Source organism: Mobula birostris, chromosome 7 (assembly GCF_030028105.1).
Source record: "Mobula birostris isolate sMobBir1 chromosome 7, sMobBir1.hap1, whole genome shotgun sequence".
Lineage (NCBI taxonomy): Eukaryota > Metazoa > Chordata > Chondrichthyes > Myliobatiformes > Myliobatidae > Mobula > Mobula birostris.
In genome coordinates this window covers 27,669,495-27,691,460 of record NC_092376.1, presented here as the reverse complement: position 1 = coordinate 27,691,460, position 21,966 = coordinate 27,669,495, and the positions used below count along the sequence as shown (strand labels likewise).

Genomic DNA, 21,966 nt, shown 5'->3' with positions numbered 1-21,966 from the left:
ATACTTTACGTATATGGTTTCAATTTTGAAGATTTTTTTGGGTTTAATCAATTTATTTTAGCAAGTCCTATTATATCTAATTTCCTTTTTCAACCTTCCACTATGGATCAAGCTTACTTTGACTAGAAAACCAAAGGTATAGTATGTTTTCGTGATTTATTTTTGGATAATTGTTTCATGTCTTTTGATCAACTTTCTAATAAATATAACTTATCCAGATCTCACTTTTTTAGATACCTACAAATTAGAAACTTTTTAATTACTGTTTCTCCTAATTTTCCACACTCATATCCAATGGACACTTCGGAAAAAATTTTAGATCTAAATCTCTCTCAGAAAAGTGTTGTAGCAATTATATATAATATAATTATGAATTTATGTCCTGATGTTTCCAGTAAAATTAAAGCTGATTAGGAAAGAGAATTTAAGATTATTATACCGATTGAAAAATGGGAAAAAATTCTTCAATTGGTTAATTTATCCTCTATATGTGCTAAACATGTGTTGATACAGTTTAAAGTAGAGCACAGGGCTCATATGTCCAAAGATAAACTATCTCGTTATTATTCTTATATTAATCCTATATGTGATAGATGTCATTTCGAGATAGCTTCTTTAACTCACATGTTTTGGTCATGTCCTTTGCTGGAAAAATATTGGAAAGATATTTTTGATATTATTTCAACGGTTTTGAATATAGACTTACAACCTCATCCAATTACTGCTATCTTTGGATTACCAATGATAGACTCAAATTATTTAACCTCTTCAGCACACCGGATGATTGCATTTCTTACTTTAATGGCCAGAAGATCCATTTTGCTGAACTGGAAAGAGATTAACCCTCCTACTGTATTTCATTGGTTTTCACAAACTATGGTCTGTTCGAATTTGGAAAAAATTAGAAGTGCGGTTCATGACCCTTCCATTAAATTTGAAAATACTTGGAGGCCATTCATTCAGCATTTTCATTTGATGTAATTTGACCATTTCCAAACTTATTTTATTTCTCTGTACTGTTGGTTGAGAGGAATGGAGTCGTTGACACTAATGTTTTCTTCTCTTCCATTTTTACATTGTTAGAATTGCCCAAGTCTTTTAGTTTAGTTGACTAATTCTGTTTAGTTTTTTTTGGGATGGGGTTTGTTTTTTTTTCTATTTTTTTTTCTTTTTCATGATTTTTCTTCAGTTTTTTTTTGTCCTGTATTATTCATTGTTATCCTACACGATTGGGAATTTTGTCAATTTATACCATTTGGTCTTATAATTACTCATTTTAAGTACAACAATGTATCTCCTACTATTTGTATTATTGCTACGTTATGTTTTTATTTTATGAAACTAATAAAAAGATTGAAAAAGAAAGAAAAAGATTTTCAACAGCTTTTGTACACCATGGTTCCTGTATCCTACCATCCTTTCCTTGTCTCATTGGAACATACCTATGCAGAATGCCACACAAGTATCCCCTGAGTATTTGCCACATTTCCTGAGAACATCTGCTCCCAATTTATACTTCCAAGTTCCTGCCTGATAGCTTCATATTTTCCCTTACTCCAATTAAACGTTTTCCTAACTTGTCTGCTCCTATCCTTCTCCAATGCTGTTACTCCATTGTGATCACTACCTCCAAATGCTCTCCCACTGACAGACCTGACACCTGACCAGGTTCATTTCCCAATACCAGATCAAGTACAGCCTCTCCTCTTGTGGGCTTATCTACATATTGTGTCAGGAAACCTTCCTGAACACGCCTAACAAACTCCACTCCATCTAAACCCCTTGCTTTAGGGAGATGCCAAACAATATTGGGGAAATTAAAATCTCCCATCCCATCAGCAGAATTTGCATATTGTGCAATGGAAATACTGCTAGTGTTTAACCAGCTAAAACTATTATAAACCACTCAAAAATTTCCCATTGTTTGTCCAGCTGGATTTACTATATCTTACAACATTGGTGCCCTGGATGTCTAAAGGTAACTGGTTAATCAGAAATTTCAATTGATCACCATTTAGTTAATCAGCGACTGCTCTGCAGAACAACAGACCTACTTGAAATGATGCGTTAGATCCAATCTAATGCATCAAAGTTCATCCTCATAACACACTATGCATGGGTTATTAGGAAGAACGTTGTGCATGAGATAATCAGGTTTTCCTCGCAAAGGTCAAAACAATTAGCACACAAAAATTGGCAATTTGCAGAAGAGATTTAGTGGAGTAATTTATTTAGTTGAATAAATGGGGGAAAAAACTTGCATTTGTTTTCTTTGGAACAGAAATTGAGAAGGAATCTAATTTAGCTACTTAGAATCGTGAAGGTTTCAAGTAAAATTGTTAGGGAGAAGCTATCAGAAGAGTCAAGAGCCAGGGAATGTAGAGTTAAAACAAGTGGGAAAAGAATCAACATGGTCATTAAGAAATATTTTTTTCAATGGTTGGGATGTGGAATGCATTGCTAGGAACAGTGGAGATGTTGAGGGTTTCAGCCATGACATTCAAAATGGAAATGGACAGGTACAGTACTAGAAAAGAAGAAAAATGTATATGAGGGGGCAAGGAAGTACATCTAGTTTGATTGTTTTTGCATAAAGCAACATGGATTAGGTGGACTAACATGCTGTAGTCTTTCATGATTCTGTGATATCTCCTTACCACTGATTATACAGCAAATTCTTGATTATATTAGACATGCATTCCTAAAAAAAATCTTTCAAAATATTGTTGTAAATCAATTGCAAAACATTAGTTACGCATATTCAGCTACAAAGCTAAAGAGGCTTTCCTGAATACCATTGACTTATACATCAAGAAATAGCTGGATCTCATTGAATAATAGTTCTAGCAGTTGGAGGTTTGGTGTGTTCTGCCACAATTATTTACGGTAGGCTACAACAAATCTGATTGGCATAATGTTTCATTGAATATTACCCTAAAAATTCATTTTTTACCCCATCAGCCACGGAAAAAAAAAGAGAAGCTACAAATGAAGCAGCTCAAAGCGGGCACTGACACAGAATATGGCATCCTAAATATCCAGATCACCGGTCATGACATGACACTTGTGGAGCACTATAGTCAATACATCCACAGGTTCTGCAACCGACTGAAGATCAAAGTAGAGGAAAGGTATCAAAGAACACCAAATGGACGCTAGTTTAGTCATCTGCAATGGGCATAATTTGTATCTATATTGCTTTTAACATGTAATTATTCAAAGAAATATAATCAAAGATTATGAAGAGTGAGCAAGGATTTGATCAAAGAGATGAAAACAGCATGTTACTGAACCTACAAGGGAACGTGCTATCGTAGATCTGGTCCTGTGCAATCAGACAGGTAAAACTAGTGATCTTGTAGTTAGCGATCCTCTTGGAAAGTGATCACAGTATGATTGAGTTTCTCATACAAATGGAGGGTGCAATAGTTTGATCTAAAGCCAGTGTATTATGCCTAATCAATGGAGACTACAATGGGATGAGAGGGGATTTGGCTAGTGTGGACTGAAAACACAAGCTATATGGTGGGACGGTTGAGGAATAGTGGAAGACTTTCAAAGAGAATTTTCACGGTGCTCAACAAAAATATATTCCGGTTAAAAGCAAGGACAGTAAAGGTGGGGGGAGCCAGCCATGGATAACTAAGGAAATAAAAGAAGGCATCAAACTAAAAGCTCGTGCATACAAAGTCACCAAGAGTAGTGGGAAACTGGAAAATTAGGAAAACTGTAAAAAGCAACAAAGGACCATTAAGTGAACAATAAAGAAAGGGAAGCTAGATTATAAAAATAAACTAGCACAAAATATAAAAATGGATAGTAAAAATTGTTATCACTATATAAAGTGGAAAAGGGTGGCTAGAGTGAATGTAGGTCCCTTGGAGGATGAGAAGGGGAATTGATATTGGGTAATGAAGAAATGGCAGAGGCTTTGAATGACTATTTTGTGTCAGTTGTCATGGTGGAGGACACGTCTAACATGCTAAAGAGAAATGGTATGGATGTGATGGGAGGTGAGAGCCTCGATACAATAGCTATCACTTGAGAGGTAGTGCTGAGCAAACTTGTGAGCCTGAAGATAGATAAGTCCCCTGGTCCTGATGGAACGGATCCCAGGATACTGAAAGAAATGGCTGAAACTATAGTAGAGCCTTTGGTGATGATTTACCAAAATTCTCTGGACTCTGGGCAGGTCCCAGCGGATTAGAAAATGGTGAATGTCATGCCATTGTTCAAAAAGGGATGTAGACAAAAGACAGGTATCTGTAGGCCAGTTAGTTTAACATCTGTAGTTGGCAAAATGCTTGAAGCTGTCATTAAAGAAGAAATATTGAGGCATCTGGAAAGAAGTGGATCCATCAGACAGATGTAGCATGGATTCAGCAAAGGCAGGTCCTATTGACAAACTTACTGGAGTTCTTTGAGGATATAACTAGCGCAGTGGATAGAGGGGAACAGATGGACGTTTTTTACTTGGATTTCCAGAAGGCAAGAGATGGGTTTAGGACATAAAAGGCAGAGTTTAATCAAGTGGTACAGAAACATAGCAGTAAATGCAGGGTGAAATATCTGATAATAGAATTGCAAGTAAACTGGGTGAGAGTATCAAGCAGTTCTTAAAAGGTTTTTTTTAACAACTCAGTGAAAGTTACCCTACGGTCTTGTTATGTAAACCGAAAGCACAAATTCTGCATTAATTACACAATTGATTTTCTTACACAAAATAATTCAAGTGATAATATCGATCTTCATATCCAGTTTACTATTACTTTTAATGACTAATTTTATTGAAATGTTAAAGTAATAGGTAGCAATGTTTCTGCTTTTCTTTTCCACAGCTATGCAATGCCCACCAAGTCCACTGAGATCTCACTGTTACAGGAACAAGGCACTAAGATGAATGTTGAAGCTGTTATTCTCACTCATGAGAGAATTGTACAGGTGTGTATTTTATAACTAAAAATATCGTGAGCATCTTATTTAAAAATTACCTGTGCAAGCCATTTTTTTTGGCAAATAAGATCTCTACAGTCCGGTACACTGCTGGTGTTTCGGGGCATCAATGAAGGTCCTCTATCTCTGGCGGTGTTCAGGGCTTCCTTCGTTGTGTCAGTAGCTCAGCTTTCACTACTGTCGGTCATTCAAGTCCCGAAGGAGACTCGAATGCTGTCACACTCCAATGTAGTTGTTTCCATAACGGTTTTGTTTTACCAGTGAGAGCTGTTAGCCCTGAGCTGAACCCCTGAACCTGGAGGACTGGTGGACCACTCTTAGTCTGGCCTCTACCCTTTGACTTGTTTGGCATGGGTGACCCAACCAAGGGCTAAAGAATAAAGCCCTGAATGCAGCCAACATAGGTCTCGGGATCATTGAGGCACACAAGCCTCCAAACCACAGCAAGATTGTGGCCCTCTTGGAAGGGCAAGTAAGATAGAAGTGAATTATTCTCCCAATCTATGTTATTGATACTTCCTAAGCACTCTGTCTGTGGGTTCAGCAGAATATAATGAACTTTTTATTAATCTCTTTTGAGGAAATGTTGCAGATATGGGGAGTACTCCTTTGGAAGACTGCAAATAGGGATTTGTCTAACAACTGGGCAACACAGTAACGTAATGGTTAGCATAATGCTTTACAGCGCTAGCTGTAAGATTGGGATTTAATTCCTAATGCTGTGTGTTAAGAACCTTTTATGTTCTTCTTGACCACATGAGTTTCCTGCTGGTGCTCCAGATTCTTCCAACACTCCAAAGATGTACAAGTTAGTAAGTTGTGGGCATGCTGTGTTGACATGTCAGAAGCATGGTGACACTTGTGGGCTAACACATTTTAGACCATGTTGGATGTTGACACAGAACAAGGCATTTCACTATATGATATGTGACAAATAAAGCTAATCTTTCAACTCATTGTCACATTGACAAATAGAAAAACTTTCTCTTTCTTTAATTTTCATAGTCTCCTAGAAATATTTAAAGTATTCAGTTTTATTACATGGTAACATGTTCATTTCAAATTAGTTCCAAATGCAAATTTTATCATTCTTAAAGCGATGGCTACAGATTGTAGAGACAATATGTGTGTACTTTAAAGATGAAACTACAAAATCTGACTTTGTTTCCAATTCCAAAAAATGAGTATTCATTTATTGTGATAAATTAAATGTATTCAGTTCGGGTTACTACAGGGAACAAGGAAAGAGATTGCTGCCCTTTGGTGATTATCTCTGGTCACAGGAATAGTGCCAGAGGATTTCAAGAATGATAATAGAGATAATCCTGGGAATTATAGACCAGTGAGTCTTACACCAGTGGTGGGCAAACCATTGGAAAGGATTCTTAGAGAAAGGGCTTACAAGCTTTTAGAGAAACGTAGTCTGATTAGAGATAGTCAGCATGACTCTCTGAGGGTCTGGTTATGCCTCATGAGTCTGATTGAATTCTTTGAAGAAGTGACCCACAGAAGCAGAAGATGGTGGTAGAGTGAGTGTATTCTGCCTGCAGGTTGGTGACCAGTTGTGCTCTCCAGGGATCTGTTCTGGGACCCCTGCTCTTTGTGATTTTTATAAATGACTTGGATGAGGAAGTGGAAGGATGGGTTAGTACATTTGCAAATTTCACGAAGGTTGTTGGTGTTTTGGATAATGTAGAAAGTTGTCATAAGTTACAACAGGATATTGATAAGATGCAGAGCTGGGCCAAGAAGTGGTAGATGGAGTTCAGCTTGGAAAAGTGTGCCGTGATACACTTGGAAAGCTGAACTTGAAGGCAGAGTACAAGGTTAATGGCAGATTCTTAGCTTTGTGGAAGAATAGTGGGATCTTGGGGTCCATATCCATGGTCTTTAAAGTTGCCACGGAAGTTGATACAGTGGTTCAGAAGGCATATGGTGTATTAGTCTTCGTTACTTGGGAAATTGAGCTCAAGAGCCGCAAGGTAACATTGCAGCTCTATAAAACTCTGGTTACCACACTTGGAGTATTATGTTCAGTTCTGATCATTTTATTATAGGAAGGGTGAGAAACCTTTTGAGAGACCATGGAGGAGATTTACCAAGATGCTGCCTGAGCTTGTTTTATGAGGGAAGTTTGAGCGAGCTAGGGCTTCTCCCTTTGGAGAGAAGGAGGATGAGAGGTTGATTTGATAGAGGTGTTCAAGATTTTAAGAGGCATCTTCTTCCCAGTGCAGCATTGGTTAATATCAGCGGTCTTGCATGTAGGGTGAATGAGGGAAACTTTAGCGGGGTGTCGATAGGCACATGGATGATAGAAAAATGGCAGGATATGTTGCGGAGAAGCATTAAATTGATCTTGGAGTAGGTTAAAAGATCAACACAACATCATGGGCCAGAGGGCCTTTACTGTGCTGATTAGAAAAATAATAAGAATAATCGAGGTTTCTTGGCCACTTCCAATTGCTCCACCCACATTGTCAATAGTGCTTCATACTTCATTTCATCGTCCTTTTTTAATATGAATTCCAGGATTTTTGTGTCTTGCTCTATCCAGGACTATATTCAGTAGCCAGGATTTTGCTGTATAAACAGCGTGAAACTACCAGCAGTAATTTATTTCAATATAAATAGATTTTAACAGCTTTATAAGTCTTAATTACTGCCAAACAATCCTTTTATTCCCCCAGAGTTGGTGAGGCTTGTTCCTTCAGATTTTTAGTACAATTCTTAACACACTAAATACCCTTCATTTATTTTGCCTTTATGATATTGAACTGAATTAAGATATCCAAATGCAGTTTCCTGACTTCACTTCCACATGCCTGGGTGAAGGTATTTCAGTTTGCATGATTAAAAGAGGCATATTTTTGCATGATCCTTTTGTACAGGTCCGACTCGGATAAAGGAGATACACTACAACTTATTGTAGGTTGCCACAAAAATTCCCCACAAAAAACCTTATGATATAAGTGTAATAATCAATGTGTACCATTTGATCAATCCCATGTGCCTATAATTCATTCCTATTTTTCAGTTGTTTTTGTAATCTCCTTAGCCTGTACTCTCAGCTTAATAAATGTATAAATGGGTAGAAGTCTCCAAATTCCATACCTCTGACACTAAAAATGAATTTAATGTACTTAGTTGAATATTCTGTATCACTTAAATGACACTGACTGAAAGAAGAAACAATACAAAAAATGTAGAGAGTGCAATATATGCCTCAGCATGACTTCCTGTGGTACGTCCTTTATTTATAAACTGTGTTTGCTTTGCGGACTGCTGTGCCTGAATGTGGATAGCTTTTTGACATCCACTTCCCATTTATCTCGTCTCCAGGTTACCTGCTTCACTGACACATATTCTCCCATGAAAATACGAGCTGCGAATCTTTGAACCTTAGCACTACTTTTCAACACAATAGTTTATTTGATAGCCAGTAGTCCATGTGAATTTATTTTATATGTGCACTTAGTGATTAAACCAAGCCTAGAACATTCTTTATGTTTCAAGGAACCTTGCAGTGTGCTGTAGTTGTTTTAATATTGTACAAAGTAAATGTGAACAGTGTTTATTGTGCTTTATATTTTTAGGTTAGTGGTTTGAGCTCAATTCTCGTCCCAATTGTTGTGGAAGTCCTGCAAACTAATCAGCCAGAAGGTGTGCGTCTGTGCATCAAGGAAGTAAGTGTCAAAGCTGATCATGTTGAACATTTTCACAGCATAGTCCAATTAATCTCCAAGCACATATGTTGTTTCCTTTTGTGTTGTATCTCTAAGGAAGAAAACAAAACAACCAGGAATCAAAGAACTAATCAGCATATTTTCTGCATAAATAGCACAGAATTTGGCTGATTTAGCTTAATGTAGCATAGCACCGATGCAAACACTGACTATCAAACCCCCTCCAGCTTGAATTATATTTTGACACATTGTTCCCACATTCCCCTATTTATTAATTCCCTAGGTTGGGTAAGCTATTTTTGAGCTCTTGACTGGGCGAAACAAGATCTTAAGTAAGATAAAACAGAAGAATGACTAGGTGCAAATAATTGTACAGGCATGTGTAATTCTTCATTTAATTTTGTAATTCAAGTTATAATCAATATTTTTTCCTCATCTGTTTATAATCTAACACAGTCATTTTTGTTGCTCTTTTACTTTGTTTACTTTTCGTGCTGATATTCCCAAAAGGTTTCCATGCTACTGAGGAAAACAATCAGTTCTTGACTGCTGGAGCTTTAAACCAGCCAGTCAGAACCAGCAGATGTGAGAAGCGGAATATTATTTCTCCTGGCTGAGCCAAAGTATATAATTTCAAGTTGATCTTCTTTCATGCCATCCTGCTGTAGTATTTTGACTTTGGTTTTAGTCATCAGTCATCCTATTTATTTTTGCTGTAGTGCAGGGGACCAATATATCTGTTAATATCACCAGATTATTCATTTAATAACATCAAGGCCCGTCACCCTCTCTTCCTCCAATATATAAGACCAAAAGTATCATCTTTGGTTGCCACTTCAAACTCTGTAACCACCTGATGATTTCATGTCTCACCCAGTACTTCTTAACACATAACCAGAATATAATAATCTTGATATTGTATTTGACCCAATGATAAGCATACGACTCGTCACTTAGACACCCTGTTTCCATTTTCACTTTGCCTCTAGGCCATTCCAGTCCATTCCACTTGAATATAACATCTTTCATTCTATCCCCAAAACAGGATCTGCTAACTTTAACTTGCTTTATCCCATTCCCCTTGATGCTTCTGTCCTTTTCTCACTTGGTTATCTCTTATCCTTATCTTCAAATCCCTCCAGGGTCTTGCTATTAATTATGTATCCTCTTCTGGATTTAGAACCCCTTAAAAAAAATGCTTCTGCATTTCTGGTATCTTGAAAATCGCAAAATCTGATTATTTTACTACTTATGACTGGTGTTTTTATTTGTAAAAATGGTATGCAGCAGAATTCTTTCCCTAAACCTGTATCTTTTTCTTCATTTGGCCAAGCTTTTGCTCATCTTCACCAACATCTCATTATCATTTGATGTGCTGTGAAGTGCCTTGACACAATTTGTTACAGTATAGTTGTCATGTATATATTTTTCACAAGACCCCATGTTTGATTGGGTTTGCCTTCATTCTCTTTGTGATTATCGTTTGATTCATCTGTTGCATATACATTAATTTAAAAAATGCAGATAAAGGGAACAATATCCAAGAGTGAATTTTGAAAAATGAATCATGCAATAAGAATGGGAAATAAAAAAATTAAATTAAACCCAGCAAAATAAAAGTGGTGAGATTTAAAAGTGTGAAGACACGTATGCTAAAGATAAAATCCAATTAATTACCTGGAATTAAGAATAATGATCATAAATTCTATCAGAATGAAATTCTCAACATTTGTATTAGCAATAATTTGGAAAATGTGTTGCTTGTATGGTTGATCATGGGGTTGAATTGTTCTCTGATCTTGGCAACTCATTTGCAAATTTTTAATCACCGTATGGGAATAGAATACAGACATGTGAACCTGTAAGTCTAATGGCTTGTAGAAAGAAGCTGTCCGGTAGCCTGCTGCTCCTGGCTTTATGCTGCGTACCATTTGCCAGACAGAAGCAGTTGAAACAGTTTATGGTTGGGGTGACCGGTGCCCCTGATGATCTTCCAGGCCTTCTTTATGCACCTGCTGCTGTAAATGTCCTCAGTGGAGGGACGTTCACATCCACAGATACACTGGGCTGTCTGTACGACTTTCTGCAGTGCCCAGCGATCAAGGTTGGTGCAGTTTCCATAGCAGGCGGTGATATAGCCAGTCAGTATACTCTCAGTAGTGCCCCTGTAGAAGGTCTTGAGGATTTGGGGGCCCATGCTGAACTTATTCAGTTGTCTGAGGTGAAAGAGATGCTGTTTTGGGATTTTTTTTTTGCCACAAAGCCAGTGTGTACAGTCCAGGTGAGATGTTCGGTGATGTGTATACCAAGGAACTTGAAACTACTTGCCTTCTCAACCACAGACCCATTGATTTTGATTGGATCGAGCCTGTCTCCATTCCTCCTGTATTCCACAATCAGCTCTTTTGTTTTATGGACATTGAGAGAGAGAGGTTGTTATCTTGGCACCACTGTGTCAGGGTGTCAGCCTCTCTTCTGTAGGCTGTCTCATCACCGCTAGAAATAAGGCCAATCAATGTTGTGTCATCTGTGAATTTGATCAGCAGATTGCAGCTGTGTATGGCAGCACAGTCATGGGTGTAAAGGGAGTAAAGGGATTCAGGACACAGCACTGGGGGGCACCTGTACTGAGGGTCAGAGGGGCAGAGGTGAGAGAGCCCATCCTTACCACCTGTCGACGGTCCAATAGGAAATCTAGGATCCAGCTGCACAAGGTGGGGTGCAGGCTGAGGTCTCTGAACTTCCAGGGAATTATTGTGTTGAATGCTGAGCTGTAGTTCAGAAACAGCGTTCTGTCGTATGCATCCCTGTTAAATTGTGGTGTGTCCTCCGAATGCTTGGCCTTTATATACTTATCAATCAGCTGATTGGTTATCATTACGAAAGCTCACTTGTGAGGTAGGGAGGAGATTATGTTGCTGATTGATTGCATGGCCTTTAACTGACACTTTGTGGTGGTATATTTTGCCTTAAGCATATGTGGAGGCAGAACAGTTGCTCCCATGTGAAGGCTTGCCTGCAGGCAAGTTCTCTTGACAGTTTGATGATTTGATGTCCAAAGTTGTTGGAAAAAATTTGGAAAATGTGAAGCATCAGTTACAGGTCACCAATCAACCATCCAATGGCATGGTCTGTCACCAGGCAGAACAGGAAACATACGGTCCAGATCCAAAACACGGGGAGTTTGCCATGTACCCAATCAGCGATCTACGCAACGTTAGCAAATGAATTGGCAAGATCGGAGAACAACTCCAATCAACCCAATCATTTAGATGAAGGGATTGAAAGTAACATTAGCAAATTTGCAGATGACACAAAGCTGGGTGGCAGTGTGAAATGTGAGGAGGATGTTATGAGAATGCAGGGTGACTTGGACAGGCTGGGTGAGTGGGTGGATGCATGGCAGATGCAGTTTAATGTGGATAAATGTGAGGTTATCCACTTTGGTGGGAAGAACAGGAAGACAGATTATTATCTAAATAGAGTTAAGTTAGGAAAAGGGGAAGTACAACGAGATCTAGGTGTTCTTGTACATCAGTCACTGAAAGCAAGCATGCAGGTACAGCAGGCAGTGAAGAAAGCTAATGGCATGCTGGCCTTCATAACCAGGGGAATTGAGTATAAGAGCAAAGAGGTCCTTCTGCAGCTGTACAGGGCCCTGGTGAGACCACACCTGGAGTACTGTGTGCAGTTTTGGTCCCCAAATTTGAGGAAGGACATTCTTGCTATTGAGGGAGTGCAGCGTAGGTTCACAAAGTTAATTCCCGGGATGGTGGGACTGTCATATGTTGAAAGATTGGAGCGACTGGGCTTGTATACACTGGAATTTAGAAGGATGAGAGGGGATCTGATTGAAACATATAATATTATTAAGGGATTGGACATGCTGGAGGCAGGAAGCGTGTTCTCGCTGATGGGTGAGTGCAGAACCAGAGGCCACAGTTTAAGAATAAGTGGTAGGCCATTTAGAACGGAGTTGAGGAAAAACTCTTTCACCCAGAGAGTGGTGGATATATGGAATGCTCTGCCCCAGAAGGCTGTGGAGACCAAGTCTCTGGATGCTTTCAAGAAAAAGATGGATAGAGCTCTTAAAGATAGCGGAATCAAAGGTTATGGGGATAAGGCAGGAACTGGATACTGATTGTGGATGATCACAGTGAATGGCGCTGCTGGCTCGAAGAGCCGAATGGCCTACTCCTGCACCTATTGTCTATTTGTATTAGCTTTGGATTTCATATCCAATAGAATTTTAGCTTTAAAATATAGTCATCCATGAAGGGGATACATTGCAATACTTCAGAAGCCACTATTAAATCAAAAGGAAATGGTGTAAGGCTGCTGCTGTACTGATGATAAGAAGGGTGTACTCTGCCATTAACTGCTTGAGATTTTAACATCCTAGTTGTGATATGTCTTTTATCTTCTCTATCCAAACAGCTTTCTGCTATGTTTTCATATATTTCAAGTAGCATTGTTGCAGTTATTCAGGATGTCAGGAGTTGGCAATACAAAACATCATTCAGCTCCTAATGACTTTCATATCATTGTATGTTTATTTTTCATTTTGTGTAACAATTGAAACACCTCCATAATTTATATAATTGAATAACTAGTTGAAAACAAAGAATACCCTCTCTTCTGCCATCAGATTTCTCAATGGCCATTGAACCTCAGTATATCTTTTTTTTTACACTATTTATTTATTTTGTAATTTATAGTAATTTGATGTCTTTGCTCAATACTCCTGCCACAAAACAACAAATTTTGTGGCATAGAAGTCCGTGATAATAAACCTAATTTCTGTTTCTGAATCTGACGTTAGGTTTTTGATTTTGTGGCCTTCGCCACATCAGTGGTGTGCAGACTTCCCCTAGAAACATGCTTACTGATTTTTGCAATTTACTGCATTGAATTAAGGTGTAATTACTTTATTCAAATGTGTCTGCCCTGCCTACACCTCAGCTGCAGTTTTTTGAATTTCATCCCCCAATTTAAATAGGGCCTTAATACAGTCTAATGGCTAAATGAAAACATTTTTAAGTGTGTATGAATTCTATGACTTCTTGATATGTTAAGTTTGGGTTTAAAAGAAAACATAGGAGAGAGAATTACATAAAATTTGTCAAAACAAGCCAAGTGATTAACTTGCCTTTGATCATACAACCTTCCTAACTATCTTATTACCACATGCTTCTACATTTTTTTCTTCTCCCTATCATGTATGCATTGTTTCCTTTTTAAAAGCATGCTGCTGCTACCTGCATCAATCATTCTGTGAGGTAGGAACTGCCACAAGCTCAGTATTCATGATATAAAGAAATTTATCCAAAATTCTTTCATTAATTATGCCCTCTGTCACTCTTCAATTTCTAATCTGCTCTAATTTTATTTCCCCTCAAATGGTGGTGGTTTATCCACGTCAATTCTAGTGAATTCCTTCATGGTTTTCAAGGCCTCAAAGTTCCACTTTTAATCTTCTCTGCTCCATGTATCAATATTATTTATTTATTCTGTGGACAAGACTATCCTCCATGTTGTGTTCGATATTGAGGGAGAGTGCAGAGAGAGACACCCAGATGGCCCCATGCAGGCTATTCGACTGAACTTTATTGATATTGTACAATATGTGAACTCTTCCCGTGTGGGAGTGGCTAACTGAGTGGCATAGGATTGACCCATTAACTACCGCAGCACTCCATAAGCCAAATACACTGTAACATCTATATTGTTTTAACATTATTTACTTGCTTTGCTATTCCATTCCTGTAAATCTGAACTCCAATACTGTACTCTTCTTTTGTGGACACTTCAGCTTGGATTAATTTTAGTATATACAGTTCTGTATTTCCAGCTGTATTTACTCCACAGTGCATTTTCATTTCTATCAAGGACTAAATGATAAATAATATACAACGTGGAAATTGGCCCTTTGGCCCACCGAGTCAGTCAACCATGAAGTACCAGTTTCAGTTTAATCCAGTTTTATACTCTACATTTCTGCCAAACTACCGTAGACTCTACTGCACACGAAGGGCAATTTTCCCCCTCTTCGTGCCTTGTGGCGCATTGGATGGCAACCTCGCCATTTGTTTAGCACTTGTCTTTTTTACGAGGCTGAGTGGCTAGCTTGACACTCGATACAGCACGGATGGAAAGCGTGCAATGAGCCGGCTGGGTTCGAACCCGGGACCACTCGCCTTGAAGTCTGGTGTGGATCCCACTACACCACCGGCCAGCTTAAGAGAAAGTTACATCGACCATTTAACCCTCCAGTTTGCACATCTCTGGAAGGAATAAGAAACTAGAACACCCAGAGGAACCCTATTGGTTACAGCGAGAATGTGCAAAGCACCAGAGCGTTTGCGGCACACAAACACACACATACCCACACCCCTTTTTGGGGGTCAGCAGTGAACCCAGGTCACTGGCGCTGAAGCAGTGACTCTGCTGCCTGCTTCGTTGTGTTGAAAATAAATTAATTCAGTTTGTTGTATTGAATTTCAAGTGTCCCATTAGTCTATTTCAGTATTGCATTTGTTGCATTTCTCATCATTGTTGTCTTTATTCCCATTTGGGCATCATTATCAAGTTTTGATATCACGCATTCAATTACTGAGTCAAAAATCACTACTGCGTGAGGTAAACCACAGAATCTTCAGTTCAGCTCTCAGCAGAACAGAGTTTTTTTTTGCTTTCAGCCCATCCAAGAAGTGATCTTATGTTTTCTGTTTTGTATCTTTAAAAGCCATCCGCCACTTGGTCCCTGACTTACCTGCCCTAACCTTTTTAATAAATATTTAATATTACACCTTACTGAAGATCCTTTGAAATGTTATGCATACTACATTGACTGCTTTCTGCTTGTCACCTCAAAGTAATTATTTGCTCTATGGATCTGTTACTTATGGGGAAAGTATATGATTAATCCTTAACTTACAGAATACTTCTTACCATTGGAGAAGACTCCTTCATTCTGTGTTAGATCAAATGTCATTCAGGTGGAAAAGTCCTTAGTGTAATTAAGTTTGCAGTGTAATTAAATTTCTGTGGACAATATGCAAGAAATAAATGATGTAAAAGTGACACTACAGTAATACCGAAGAAATTAAAATTCATTTGCTATTTGTGTATGTATAATGCCTGTAATATAGTAAAATGTCACAGTTTGCATTCTTGGAACAATATATAAAATAATTTGACAGCAACTCACAATAATTATGTACAGGACATCAGAAGTCTTGTTAAAGAGAGAGGTTTTGCAGAAAAAACTTCAGTAGAGAGGTTTGACGAGGGAATTCCAGATCTATAGGTTAGATTAATTGCCACTGTGAGGCAATTAATATTAGATGTTTGAGGCCAGACCCAGAGAAGCAGTGAAAACTGGAAAAGGCAAGAGAGTGAGAGGGATTTGAAAGCAATGATGGGAAGTTCTGAATTTGGGTGTCGCTGTGAAATACAGGTCCCAGGTTGTTAATGGTTTGCCTCAGCTTTATACCTGCTGGAGAGAGGTGAAGGATAAGGAACATAGTGTTTGACAGAGGAATATGACAGTGGGGTATGGTGACTGTCTGCTATTAGCCATTTAAAGGCAGTACTGTAATTGCAGGACTATGCACTTACATTATTGGTCAGAAATTCCAAATTTATTGACAGGTTCAGAACCCTAAATAGAGCTCATAGCACCTCAGTGGCTAATTCTGGACCAACACGTAACTTGCTGAAGGAATCAGTGGGTTGAGCAGCATTAGTGGAAAGAAGGAACTCCTCTGCAACTGTGAGACCAAACACAGATTAAGGGACCATTTCACAAAACACCTATGCTCCCAGTTGCAGACCATTTCAACTCCCCATTCGCACAATGACCTGTGCCCTCTTAGCCTTCTCTTCTGAAGGAAGAAACCCAAATCAAACTAGAGGAGCAACATCTAAACTGGGTAGTCTACAGCCCAAAGGCATGAATATTGAATTTTCCAATTTTATATATGAAACCCCAGTTTCCTTGGGCTGCTTACATCTAGGGAATACACATTCCAGTGCCACCGAATCCGTGAGATTGGGACGGCTCTCCCACCCTAAACCCCGGATTGTCTGAATGCTGTGTAATTTGCTACCCTGTTACAACTCAGTGCCAAGAAGTAACAGACAGCACAGTGTATATGATTAAAGGAATTGTGTTTATGAATGTTAGCTTAACTAAAGAGTTAGTAAGGAAAAGAAAGCAAAAAACAAAAAGGGCCCATTATAATTAAACAGTCAAATGTGCGCTAATTGAAGCTGAGCTTTTGCAAAAGTCATATTCACTGATTCCCAGTTGACCTCCGCTTGTTCCATTGAATCACAGTCCCCCATCGGGTCGAATCCTACAACTGGTTCTCTCCAGCGTCTTCTCTCTTCATCTCCCGCCAAACAAAGCCACCAGTTCACACCGGTGTCTGGCACTCAAAAAAAAACCCGCTCCCCTGATTGGATGGCTCATATTCCAAAGCACCCATTATTTCTAATCATACCCCAAACACTGCTTCTACAGAAAGACTATTACATTAGCAGTGAAACCTTTACCCTCTTCCCCCACTCCTCCTCCTGACCCTCTGGTTCTCCCATCTTTATCTACCCGAATCCAGCTCTGGTAGCAGTGTGTGTTCCTGCTTATCTCCTTCCAGCAGCTGCTCCCATCTTCACACTCCCCTCCCCCCACCTTGCTCCATTTTTTTTTGTTTTCCTCTCCCTCTTTGCCTCAACAGTTTTCCAGCTCCCTTGCCTAGCACTACCTGCCTGTCATCTTACACCCCCTCCTTAGTCCACCAATCACCTGGGAATCCTCTTCTCTCTATATTGGCCATCTCGCCTTCCTGCTCTCAGTCCTAGTGCAGTGTTTCAACCGGAACTGTTGTTAGTTTATTTCTTCCAGATGATGTTGCTTGACCTGCTGAATTCCTCCAGAGGATTGTGTGATTCTAGCAACTGCACTCTCTTGTGTTTTCAGTGGCAAAATCTCAATGTTTTTGAGTTCCCCAGGGTTTTTGCTGAGGTATTGAGCTTGAATTTGAAGGGGGCAATGAGTATTTTATAGTTTTAATTTAGTTTAATGTAATTGCTTAGATTACTTTAATTTTTTTAAATATTTACCAAGATTTTAATAGTTTTAAGTTTCTCTGAATGTCAGACACAGTAAAGCTATTAAATTATACTGAGCTATAATAACTGCTGAAACTGTCAAGGGCTTTGCTAACAGTTGAAGCCTTTGGGTGCAGGGCTTCCGAAGTGGATCGTCAGAGGTGTTTCCACCACTCAGATTACACTGATGGACAGTGGAATGCTTCAGCCAATCCGAATACCATTATGAATGTGGGAAGACAGCAAAGGGTTGAAAGAGCAGTTCTGAGGTGAAACGTGGTATTCACATTTCCTCTCAAATCTACTCGCACAGATTGTAGTTGTTTTCTGAGCAAATAGTAACTGCCCAAAGATGAAATGAAGCACTTAGTTTGAACAGTTAACTCATTCAGCGTTCATTGTCCCCTTCTGAAATAATATTAGCTTTAAACATTTCTTTTTATATTTTATTGTTAAACAGTTTAGCATTTTTTTTTAAAAAACCCCTATCAATTTTGTGATGTAAAATATGTGATGTGACTTTGAATCAAGCTAATTTTATGCAGTATTATCTTGGTATTAGAGGTACAGGGTATGTATAAATCAGCACATTTTTCTTTGCTTTCTTGCATTTTCAATTTTTTATAGCAAAGCTGCAGTCTAGTGCCACAGCAGGTAGATCTGCTGCTTTGCTATTACAGGCGATGGTAAGCAAATTCATGCTTGTAATAATGTCCTTGAGGTAATGGAATTTGATACTCCATGCACTCCAGATGATACATGATTCCAATCCTTCATTACGTCATTGACTTCTAATTCCCACAGGTTGGGAAATTAATACAGCCCAAAGGTATTGCATATCTTTTAAGAAGGAATAATTAAAAATAAAACACGGATAGTTCAATCCAGTTAACTTCATCTTCTCTCTCTTATAGAATGGCATGAATATTCTTGGCTACTTTAATAAATATTTTCTCATGTTCAGTTAGAAATATACAAAATTCTGGAAGGATTTCTATTATATCATTTAAAGAATTATGTCTAGGAAGCAGGTCTTCGAATGGGAGCATCAAGGTGAAAACATAAGTATGTGCACATGTAGACATAGCCACCCACAGGATAAAATCTTCTACAAGAGATCTCATAACGTGGTTCTTTTAGCATGCATCTGCTGTTCACAGCATTGAACTGATCTATATTAGATCATGTGATTTTTTTTTCATGGTTTATATGTCAGGACTTGGTCTCAGTTAACAATTCATTGCAGTATGCAAGATCTGAGGCATTATCATGAAATATTAAACTGAGCTCCATCTCCTTTCTGCCGATGTCATTTTGTAGGCTGTTTTCCTTGCTCTTTAACAAACCTCTAAGTTGGCTCATCTGCATCTTGACATTCATGATGCTGAAGTCCAGCCCAGTCTTCTTGTTTTATTCATTACCCACTGGTTAAGCAAGGGCCCCTCTCCCCCCCTCCCCCTCTCCCCCCCTCCCCCCCTCCCCCTCTCCCCCCCTCCCCCTCTCCCCCCCTCCCCCTCCCTTGTAACAAACTTCATACGCAACCCTATGATCCATACCTTATAGTTTTATATCATGAAAGAAAACTACTTTAATACACTTTATGAATAAATAATATCTCCTTTGCCATATTGGATTTAATATATTGGATCTATAAGCAATTTGAACATGGCTTAATGCATTCCGAGCTTAACAATAAAGATGCTTACCTAAATATTTCTTCCTCTTCTTGAAACAATTTTGTACTCTTGTGGCCACTTACCATTTTATTCTATGGACTTCAGTATTGCTAACAAGGCTGAAAGGGTGGCTGAAACACGGCGTTCTAAAGGGAATTACACTGAAATGAGACTGCAGAGAATCAGTTCTGACTCTTGGGGTCAAATAGGCTCATCCTGCACTGACATGATTCTTTTATTTGTGAACATTTGTTTCCTTATAAAAATACATATTTTAAGGTTTTTCAGAATATTATTTGATAAGGTGTTAATGTTCTAGATTTCCAAAATACAATGTTTAGTTTTGACATTTTAAGACCATAAGACATGTTCCAGATAATATTTGGTTTTCATTGTTTCCACAGCACACTGAAGCTGATTTCCATGCCCGTTTCAAGGCTAGACCAGAACTAGAAGGACTGTTAGCACAAATGAATTGACTGTTTACCATTGAATTATGGCATCTAGATCCGTGATTGTATTATATATTTAATAAAATAAATGTTAAATTTTTGTGATCTTGTGTGATTTCACTGTCTTGAAATTTGTTTCCTATAATTCACATGCAGCTTTTTCTAAATATGAACCTGAATGGTATGGGTGTTGTTAGTGAATGTAATGGCATGAGATTTCAGGTATTCCATTTGCAATAATAAACTTTTATCCAACCTGATTTTAAAAATTGTCTGCCAGAAGTGGACTCCTTTTTTCACTTAATTTATTTACAAATCTATTTTGAAATAGAAATAGTATACAAAGTAAGATGGATAAATGTGTACTAAGTAGTCAGAGAGTTCAAGTGACATTCCTTTTTTTCATATCTGTCATTGTTATCTGAATGCCGAATTTAAATTGCAATCTCGATGGATTTAGTTGGGCAGATTTTGGCTAGTTTCTGTCAAATTTACATTTCCATCTGTGTTATTCCTTCCTTTTCAGATTTATTCACATTACGTCACTATTCACAAAAAGGTAATGCTAAATACACACTGTCTAAACAATGTGCTTTAATATGAGCATGAATAATAGTTGGTATGGTCTAATATTTAACCTATTGAAAATGCTAAATAATAACCTGAGAGGATCTTTTTTAAAGTTACCCCTAAAAAAATTGGGCATTGCAATATAATGAGAAGGTTGTATTGGACATTTCTTGGCGAACATTAGAGTAGGTATTCAGTAACAACTGCAGTGTCATAGATGAATCAATGACACATTTAGCCTTGTGCACAAGTTTTGGTAGTATGCCGTGCACGAAAATATATTTGCATAAAAGAGTGTAGAGATAGGTACTGTCATAATATTTAAGAAATATTAAGATGAGCTCCAGAATGCTAAAGCCAAATTTTATAAAGTGGGATTAGGCCAGAATGGATATAGTAAGCTGACATTTCGTTGAAGCTATGTATCAGACCTGATGCAAGGTCTCAACCCAAACTGTAGACCATCCCTTTGCCTCCTCAGAAGCAGATTGACCCACTGAGTTTCTCCAACAGTTTGCTTTTTGTTTGTTAATTAGTCTGTACAGTTATTCCTAACAGCCTTTTCACTTAGTTGCATTGTAGTGTCTATTGTATTAGTCTAAAATAAATCAAATATTATTTTGAAATTATATTAACATTTGCATAATAATTGATAAAATTAAGTATTTATTGTTGTGCTCATTGACAATATTATACATACAAAAGTATTACATCTACTCTAGCAAAAACATGGCGTTTGTTAAAATGCGATTTAAGTTTGAAAGGATGACTCCTTTGACCTGACTGAAGTTCATCTATGCTCATCAGCTTCCATGGAGTTTATATTGTTAATTAATCTCCAGGGACAGATTTACTTCAGCTGAGCTTTCTGTGATTAACAACACAAGAATAATGTAACTTTATCTACTTTGCTTCTGGTGATAAAAGTTAGGTTTATTAATGTTCTGGCACTATTTCCAAATGGGCAACATTAGAGGTTTGCATAATGTGGGTAATATCTGCCCAAAGAAGGTCTGTTATGTTCCAACACATGAGGATAACTGAAGAACCCAGATAGATATTAGATCTGTATCACATAGACACACAAAAGACTGCTGTTGCTGAAAATGGGGCCAATAAACAAGCTGCTGGAGGAACTCAGGAAGTGGGGCAGCATTTGTGAGGAGAAGTAAATTGTCAACGTTTCAGGTTGAACCTTGCATCAAGATCTGAATCACTCCTTAAAGCACAACCACTGGTTGACCCGTTGAGTTCCTCCAGCTAATTGTTTGTTGTATCAAATTCATAGAACTCGAACATCCATTTAATATAATCCCATAAACAAATTTATCAACACACACAAAATGCTGGTGGAACGCAGCAGGCCAGACAGCATCCACAGGAAGCAGCACAGTCGACGTTTCAGTCCGAGACCCTTCATCAGGACTAATGTATCAGTAAACTTTAAAAGTGGAAGTGGGGGTGAACAAGATAGATCTAACTAGAAATTTAAAGACTGTACTCTTTAAAGTTAAAATG

At 38.2% G+C, this 21,966-nt stretch overlaps 1 protein-coding gene across 2 annotated transcripts in view; it reads left to right on the top strand.

Moving 5' to 3' along the window:
- Window positions 1-19,978, top strand: part of mrpl48 (mitochondrial ribosomal protein L48) — a 54,467-nt gene extending 34,489 nt beyond the window's left edge. For both annotated transcript variants that reach the window (XM_072262803.1, XM_072262804.1), the window contains 4 exons: window positions 2,962-3,131; window positions 4,839-4,941; window positions 8,547-8,636; window positions 19,831-19,978. In XM_072262803.1, the coding sequence (XP_072118904.1) occupies window positions 2,962-3,131; window positions 4,839-4,941; window positions 8,547-8,636; window positions 19,831-19,905 (438 nt within the window). In that variant the 3' untranslated portion in view covers window positions 19,906-19,978. The remainder of the gene's footprint in view (window positions 1-2,961; window positions 3,132-4,838; window positions 4,942-8,546; window positions 8,637-19,830) is intronic.
- Window positions 19,979-21,966: the final 1,988 nt, after the last annotated feature.